We start from the raw sequence: 8851 nt of genomic DNA, 5'->3' as shown, positions 1-8851 counted from the left end.
ATAAATATATTCCTTTTAGTTATTACTTCGTTTTCCATAAATATTATGTAACACCCCCAAAATTCGAGTCTTTTTAAAACAATAAGTGTAATTTTTTTAACTTTCAAACCCAACCATCGAACCCTAGGAGTGTTACTGCTACACTTATTTTCCGTATAAAATAAATGCAAAGCAAAACGAAATACTATTTAATAAACTAAGTGGTCTAAGTGGTGGCAAAATAATATAGTCATTATATCAAAACTGCAAGTTATTTTAAAAACATTAATTAAGAGGAAAATAAATAAGTTCAAAATTAAACTATATTGTCTTAGCTACGTGATTATTTTAATGTCTCCTCACACGTAATCGAGTACCCTCTTACCAACTTGCAAAATAAATCAAAAACAAGAAAAGAGAGAAAACTCCCAAAATCAGATAAACTGAGTAATTCCAACTCCATCTCGTAAAATAAATAATTTTAGTTAGAATAAATTTTATACATGATATAGTTTCATAGACATTATAATACTCAACCAAATTCAAATTGTCACATAACATATTATTAATTTAGTTAAGAAAGGGAAAGAGAATGTCAGTAAGTCGGGACTAGTCCCTGTCACCACCTACTTTATAGAGAGTCGCGCGTAAACCCAAATGGCCATAAAATAAAACAGAATGTCCCTAGTGTGCACACCCCTCACTAATACCCAGTGATTAGGAGGAAGACCAACAACAATATATAATAATTTAAACCAACTAGTAGCAACCATAACTACTAGTGGGCAACCTGTTCTTCACCCTTTCAGGTTTCATTTCCCTTCTTAAATTTAATTTCACTGTACATTTTATTAGATTAAATCATCCGATCACATTGCACACAAATACTGCACAAATCAATTTAATCCCAAGTAACAATATTTCAATACCAATATTATTAGAACATAGTTGTTCTACATGACATACTAATTACAACTCGTTTCCCAATAGGCCTTAGAGACCATCAACCACATATAATTAATCATCCAATTCCCAAGATTTTAATTATTTTTAAAACTCATACAATATCAAATAATCAAATTTACTAAAATACATATACTAGTAGACAAAATAGAAAACTAGTATATAATATAATTCCATAATTTCATACGATAACACACTCATCACATATAATTACATAAGCACGTAGTTGGCACACAATATTTCAAAACAATTTCCTAACGGGATTTTAAGGATGATGGACATTGAAAATTACCTTGATCGTGTGTAAAAACTCAAGGTAATTAACCTCCGAAACGTTCACCTAGTAGCCTTCGTCTACAAATAAACAAATAAACGGGTCTAAGTTAGTAATATCGTACACTACTCCTCAAAATATACTTGTACGTAAGGTACTATCAAGAGCCAAAACATAGTACTATTTCTTCTTCTTCTTTTTTTTTTTTTAAATAATAAAAAAAAGGTCAACTTTATAGTCTAAAATAACAAGTTGGTTCAAAAGTAGAACTACGCCTGCCATTCCTCCATTGCCGACCTTCCAGCTTTTTTTTTTTTTTTTAATTCAATGCTTTTTATGAAAAGCTTTCGGTAGTATATCAAGGGTAGATTATATGATTTGATAGTGAAAGGCAAGGTTGGGGCTTTTTAGAAGACAACTTACCTGAGAGGAGATGATGGTGTTCTTTGGGAGTCAAAGTACGGTAATGAGGTTTGAGGTTAAGGGGGTTTACATAATTTGAGTTGTTTAGCTTTGGCTCTAGAAATTTCACAAGATAAGGGTCAATATTATCTTGAGTTTGTTACACAATCTCGATAAACAAATTTTTAAAATTTCCTTTTTATCAACTTTCAAACCAGAATCTGTAATTATCAAAATTCAGTTTTTTTTTTATTTTTTTTATAATATTTAATTAGAAAATAGAAAAAATAATTAATATATATTTGAAAATAAATTATAAATTTAAAAGTTTATACTAGAGTTTCGTGGACTAAATATGGAGCTCCCCCTAGTTAATCTATTTGATTGACATATTATATCAATCTATTTTGCCAAGTCAGCAAATGTCATATGTGGATAATGACTCAGCCGGTGGAACAGCCACGTAGGCTCTTGATAACATAAAAAACTAACGTTAACGATGCTATTCCGTGAAGATTTCTGTTTCTTGTTAGGGAAGGTAATAAGACTTTAATGCAAGGTACTTATTAGTTTTGGCATTCAAATGAGTGAATTGTGTTCATCAGATGAAGTTTAAATGCTTTTGAAATACAAAACGCTCAATAATGGAAAGATATATTGGGATTGTTGGTTGAAGGAGGCAGTAAATTGGAGAGGTAGCAAACGCTTTTGTTCTCATTGTTAGTGAATTATTAATCTGTTTACAGGTTAGTACATTTACTTGGTATAATAGTAGATCTAAGTAAATAATTAGTGTACGTTGTACATTTACTTGGTATAATAGTAGACCTAAGTAAATAATTAGTGTATGTTGTATATTTATGAAGTAAGTTTGGTTTGAGCTTAGTTTGAGCAAAATATGTATTGTCTGTAACTATGGTTTTGTAGAAAATGTATGGTCTGTTTGTGTGAAGAACTTGATAAATGAAAATGGAAAAGTAGGGAAACTGAAATCATATAATTAATAAATTAATTAATAAAAAATCAACGATTGTAATATGTCATTCGTTAAGATGTTTTACGTATTAAAATCGATCTGTCTATAGAAACGGCAGTTGTTGGTGCAACAAAGGTTACTACTCGTAAGCATATAGGGATGAAAATGTATTAGATTTGTTCGTCAAAGTAAATCAATGCAACATTTTAGATATATATGGGTATTAATTAAATGTGTTAAAAATAATAGAATTGATTAAAGCCTTAGGGAAAAAAAGATAGCAAGAGAAGTTGTCGTCTAAACATTTCACGCATATCACCTCCATATTATAAGTTGTATATGTACATAAACAATGGTCTTAAAACGATTGGATACAATATATGTGGTTGATTATTTTAAGTAGTAAGATGTGTAAGGAAAAATGTATTAAAATTTTTGAAGTTTGGGGGAAAGTATTGAATTATTTAGGACATAAATGATGGATTATTGTTTGGATAAAATTTATAAACAATAAGAGTGTAGCTAAATTTAGTACATTTTGAAAGAGAAAATAAATATCGTGAGTAACTAAAAACTTTTCACACGATATGCAGGGGTAACATCTTGTAGTTGTTAATCAAAATGGTTGACATTTTGGACGATGGCAGCGAAGCTTGCGACGTAAATGGGAGGGTGAGCGAACCTGGGTGTGGTGATGAACCAGACATTAAAGCCTCGACAAAATGTGATAAGGAATTTGCCCCACTTCATGATGGTCAAAACACACCAAAGACCCCCGGGTCTCCTGAATCGAGTGGTGATAAAAATCGAACGCCAATCAACACAAGCGAGACAGCAGCGACTGTCGTGGGTAGCAATCACGTGAGCGATGTGACGGCTGTAGAACCCCCAAAAGTGGGAATGGTATTTAAGAATTGGCATGATGTAGAGATGTACTACAAAGAATATGCTGAGCAACAAGGTGTTGGAGTGACAAGGGCACAAGGGGTGTATTCAAAGGGGGAGGGTATAGACCGAATTGCAACAACATGGAGGTGTGAATGCTGGGGAAGACCGGATATGAGGGCGATGAGGGATGCAAAGAAGAGGGATAAAGCTATGGAGGTGTCAGGCACTAGAGGTCAAGTAGGGGGGATAATTAGTGTGGACCAATTAAGGCAGAGAAAGCGAAAGTCAAAAAATGTGAGTGTGAGGTAAAGATTTATGCAGGGGCTATTCCATCAGGGGGTTGGGTGATAAAGAAAGTCGTGTTGAAACATTCACACTTATTAAGTCCAGGGAATGCCAATCTTGTTAAGGAGTACTGAATGAAGAAATTTACGACAACGGCAAGGAGGAAGTTGCTTACGTATTTTGAAAGATGTGTGCCAGTTTCGCAAATTCATGGATGCATGGCGACTGAAGTACAAGGACCGAAAAACTTTAAGATTACGGTAAAAGACCTAGAGCATGAGGTGTACAAGGCAAGAAGAATGAAAATGCTCGGGGGGGATTCAGTAGCTATGATGTCTTTCTTTAACAAAATGAAAGAAGGGAACGAGAATTTTTATCATGCACAACGCTTAATTGAAGAAGGTAGGCTGAAAGACGTTCTTTGGGTTGATCCGCATAGTCGGGCAGCGTTCGTGGAATTTGGTGATGTGGTATGCTTTGATGCTACCTATTTAACAAATGCGTATGAGTTACCATTTGTTAACTTTGTAGGGGTAAATCACCATGGACAATCTATCTTATTGGGTTGTGCATTGGTTACTAACGAGGATTTTGACACATTTTCCTGGGTATTCAAAGAGTGGTTAGCATGTATGAACAATCAAGCACCTCTTGCAATTCTTACAGATTAGGCAGCGGCAATGAGGAAGCCCTTGGAGGAGGTTATGCCCTCAACGAAGCATCGCTGGTGCATATGGCACATCATGAGGAAGATTCCAAAAAAACTCGAAAAATGCGAAGGGTAAAATGTTATGCTACATAATTTGTTTTTGTTAGATAAAAATCCAGAAATTTGTAACAACATCAATTCAAAGAATAGTAATTAAATTTTTAAATGCATCCTTAGGTACAAAGAATTCAAGGGTGTGTTGAAGGTTATAGTGTATGAGAGTTTAAGCGTGGAAGAATTCGAGCGACGATGGGCTGAACTCATTTATGAGTTTGGGTTGGAGAATAATGAATGGTTGACAGGTCCGTATTTGGAGCGCCACATGTGGGTTCCAGCGTACATGAGAGACTATTTCTGGGCCGGCATGAAGACAACACAACGCGTCGAAAGCATTAATAGTTTTTTTTACGGGTTTGTTAATCGCAAAACTAGACTATTTGAATTCCCTCAGAAGTATGTTAGGGCAATGGAGAAGCGGTTGCGCGATGAGACAGATGTTGATGTGAATTGTGCAAAGTATGTTAGGAGGCTTGCAACTGGGTTCGCAGTGGAGAAGTTTTTCCAACCACTTTACACTGACACCAAGTTTCAGGAAGTACAAATGGAATGTACTAAAATGATCTAATGTTATTGCACGGTGAAAGGAAGGTTGAACGAAAATACAATACAGTACGATGTGGAAGACCGAGTGTGGGTTGTTCCACAAGGCTAAAGTGAGGAAGTAATTACAGAGCGCCGAAGGTATTTTATTGCATTCTTTAACACGGTTTCAAAGGATGTAGAATGCAATTGCCGAAAATATATTACACATGGTATAATGTGCAAGCATATGATGCGTATCCTTGATCAGAATGCCGTTGTGGATAAACCGGAAAAATATATTGTTAACCGATGGCGGAAAGATATAGTTAGACAACACACAATAGTTGTTGTTTCATACCAAGATCCAAACGAATCAGAGGTTGGTAAAAGGTTTCATACACTGATGCATGAGTTTGAAGCTCTATGTGATGAAGCTGCTTTGGTAATGATAAGGGTGTAGAAGTGGTAAGAAATGTCTTAAGCATATAAGATCAGAACTTGAAACATCCAAGTTGAGGAAGGCAGCTGAAAGTTGTAACATATCTTATCCGGATATGGGCCTGCAGTCAGATTTGGTTCATTCATACAAGAGCAACGGACTAGGTGATATACAACAGGCTGTGAAAGGAATGGAAGCTCAGGTGAATGGGGACATTGATGACTATGAATACTGTCCTCCACAGTGTGATATCATTATCAAGGACCCTATAATAACTAAAAAACTGCGTGGTAGGCCTAAAGGTTCAAAGAATAAGACACTGGCAGAGATGGGTTTCAAGAAAACTAGGTCTCGAAAAGATAGTAAGGAGCCAGTAAGAACCAAAAAAGATGCAGAGAACAAGGGTAATACGAAGATTAAGGAGAAAGGGTTGAAGGGAAACCGCAAGACAAATTGCACCACCATAAATGACAATAGACAAACACTACTACAAAAACTAGAATAAGAAACGCAAGACATAGAACGGTTAACTTAGATAGGCGATCTCTAGGATTATATACAACGTCTACCTAAGTTAACTGTTCTATATAATATATTTATTTATTTTTATTAAATTGTGAATTTACTATATAGAACGCTTTCTTAGATAACAGTTCTATTTGATTTTCAGATATTAAAAAAAAAAAAAAGCAAAACCATATTCCCTGTGGGCCGGTTTGAAGTTTGAACGCCCATCTTATATTCTCGAACTCCTCTATAGCCGTTCATGGATTCCCCTTCCCTCTCTTCAAAACTTTCCTCTTTCTCTTTCTTTCTCCTTCTCCTCTACTCAGATCTGATTTAGAGCTTTAATAAACACTATCTCCTCTCCATCACCTTCTCTAATTGCAGAACACCCATCTCCTCAACAACCTTATTTTGGAGATTCAACAACAATGGCTGCCTAATTTTCGTGTCAGGCTGGTCGAAGTCTAACTACCTCCTCCGCACTCCATCGTCAATCCTTCACTGTCATTCACATCACCAACAATTTTTGTTCGCCTAGCGATAACCAACGATTTCGTCAAGCAATAAGTCAACTTCTCTCTCCTCTCTTTAATTCTATATGAGCATTAATTTTCATTTGAATCTATGATTGTGAAGGTTGTGATATTAGGAAGGATTTCTATAGTTCACTGTAAATTTATCATGTATTATTTAATTTTCTTCTTTTCCTAGATCTATTATTATTGTTTGGTTTTCATTTTTGTTGAATGTTCATCTGATTAATGTGAGATTTTATGAATTAAATTAATGATTTTTTGTGCTTGTTGATTAAATTCAATGTGATGTTGAAGTTCTACAATTTTGTGTTTAGTTGTCAATTATTATTGTGATTCTTCATCTGATTTAATATATATTATTGTTAACCATGTTTTATTTTTATTGTCAATGTCTCTTATGGACTTATAACTTTTTTTTTGTTTTTTTTAACAGATTAATCGGATATAAAGGAGAAGAAATTCTTAAACATCTGCATGGATTCGTTTTCCAGTATCATATTCTTCAATTTTGCACTACTTAAATTGTATCAAAATGTAATTAATTAAAACCAAAGGATAATAAAGTTTTTTTTTTTATTTAATATTTGACTTCGTCTTTTACAGTTTCAATTTAAGTTGATTTATTGATTCATGATGAAGATGAGTAGATATACAACCTCCGCAATTCGTGCCAAATTAATACTACGATAATTTTTCTTTTTAAAAAAAGAAAGACAAAGAGAACGGTTATCTTAGTCAACCGTTCTCTTTTGTTTTGTTTTTTTATTAAGCATATGGAAGAGAATTGAGAACGGTTATCTCACATAACCGTTCTTTTTTCTCTTTCACATAGAACACCTCTTGCACCCGTTCTATAAGCTTTACACATCGCTTATCAGAAGAACATCTCTAAGGCGTTTTATAAGGCCTATTTCGACCGTTCTATATTCCCTTTTTTGTAGTAGTGAGAAAAAAAATCGCAAGGTTGACAGGAAGAAAGGAAGTGAAGGGAGGGTGACCAAAAACAACAAGAGCTGCCAAGGAAGTAAAACGAAATTCAAAGTGGCCTCAACCAGGAATACAGAAACAGAGATTGGTGTGAAGAATTGTCGGGGAAAAAATGTCAAGGTAAGAATTGGTAGTAACCTTATGAGTAGTTGATATGGAAATGTGAAAGGGAACATTTTAAGAACAATAACTAAAGCTGGTTCTTGAACATTGATGCAGGTTTCAAAGGTGAGATTGCTCAACGATTTGGTGCCTATTTCCACTGGAGAACCTTCTAAAGGGGTAAGAATTATGATGATATACACAGTACATGATCAGATGTTATGTAATGGCAACGCTCTATTCCATTATTTATTATATAATATCATAGTTTTAATTGTGTAATGTCATTAACCAGAACAAACGGAAGGCTACCACTGCAACCAAAACCAAGCGCCCAACTAAGGCTCGATGCATCTGAGGAACCTAATTTGATCTTAGCTATCGGCAAGTGACATCTTGGGCTTAAACCTTAATTTTATGAATGTAATCGGTATTGGATTTATTTTATTTCTCGCAGTACTATAAGTGTGGTTAGAATGAAGACACTTAATATGCTCCAACTGGTATGTGTGTTTAAGTTGAAAGATTAGACCTTTTTTTATTAATAAATATCGTAACTCGATAACATTTTACATTATGTTATCATCAGCATATCATCGATATTTTAAGGCCCAAATTCAAAAATAATACATGTACAGTACTTGTGCGGAATGTAGGCCATTATTTACATGGCCATCCGATTCAAAATGGCCTGTATCGGCAAATAAGAATGAAAAGGACATTCTCCTTCGAATGCAAACACATATTTTAGAAAATACAATATGATGAAAACATAATAGGGTCTTGATACCCAAAAAACACAATTAATTGATAAATTTATCACATTACATATTTGCATAAATGATACCTGTACTAGTTAATTGATAAATCATTCAAAAATCTCAAAACCAAAAAAAATTTGCACTTGTTATTGACAATAAAACCTATCTGGTTTAATGGAAAACTGGATAAGGGTTGGCGAAGTTAAATTGATATGCGAAATTGGAAAAAAAAAATTAAAGACTCGTTTAATGGAAATGTATAAAAGGAGTTTGCTCACCGGTGTTTTGGATAGATACTTCACCTACATGGTTTGAGGGACGAATTCGATGCTGTGGGCGGCGGCGTTTGTAAGTAGTCCTTACTATTGTTCCCTTAGATCGCCACTGTATGTAGATTGGGTGATGGAGAACACATGGTGTAGTGTTTGTGACATTTGGTCGTTAATTACATTTGCCAAGTT

The 8851-nt window shown here is 34.4% G+C and overlaps 2 protein-coding genes across 2 annotated transcripts; both read left to right on the top strand.

Moving 5' to 3' along the window:
* The first annotated feature begins 3901 nt into the window (after positions 1 to 3901).
* Positions 3902 to 4438, top strand: LOC145577880 (protein FAR1-RELATED SEQUENCE 8-like). The gene has a single exon (XM_081635302.1). The coding sequence runs from the start codon at positions 3902 to 3904 to the stop codon at positions 4436 to 4438; it is 537 nt and encodes a 178-aa protein (XP_081491428.1).
* A 9-nt stretch (positions 4439 to 4447) lies between these two features.
* On the top strand, positions 4448 to 5101 carry LOC145577879 (protein FAR1-RELATED SEQUENCE 6-like). The gene is made up of 2 exons (XM_081635301.1): positions 4448 to 4548; positions 4654 to 5101. The coding sequence occupies exons 1-2, from the start codon at positions 4448 to 4450 to the stop codon at positions 5099 to 5101; spliced, it is 549 nt and encodes a 182-aa protein (XP_081491427.1).
* Positions 5102 to 8851: the final 3750 nt, after the last annotated feature.

Source organism: Chenopodium album, chromosome 14 (assembly GCF_948465745.1).
Source record: "Chenopodium album chromosome 14, dcCheAlbu1.1, whole genome shotgun sequence".
Taxonomy (NCBI): domain Eukaryota; kingdom Viridiplantae; phylum Streptophyta; class Magnoliopsida; order Caryophyllales; family Amaranthaceae; genus Chenopodium; species Chenopodium album.
This window is presented reverse-complemented; position numbering and strand designations above follow the sequence as displayed.

What these genes read in the sequence shown, in the direction of transcription:
- LOC145577880 (XM_081635302.1), top strand. Translation starts at nt 3,902, where the DNA reads ATGAAGAAATTTACGACAACGGCAAGGAGGAAGTTGCTTACGTATTTT.
- LOC145577879 (XM_081635301.1), top strand. Translation starts at nt 4,448, where the DNA reads ATGAGGAAGCCCTTGGAGGAGGTTATGCCCTCAACGAAGCATCGCTGG. An exon ending in AAACTCGAAAAATGCGAAGG is followed by an intron (nt 4,549 to 4,653) that starts GTAAAATGTTAT and finishes ATGCATCCTTAG; the next exon opens with GTACAAAGAATTCAAGGGTG.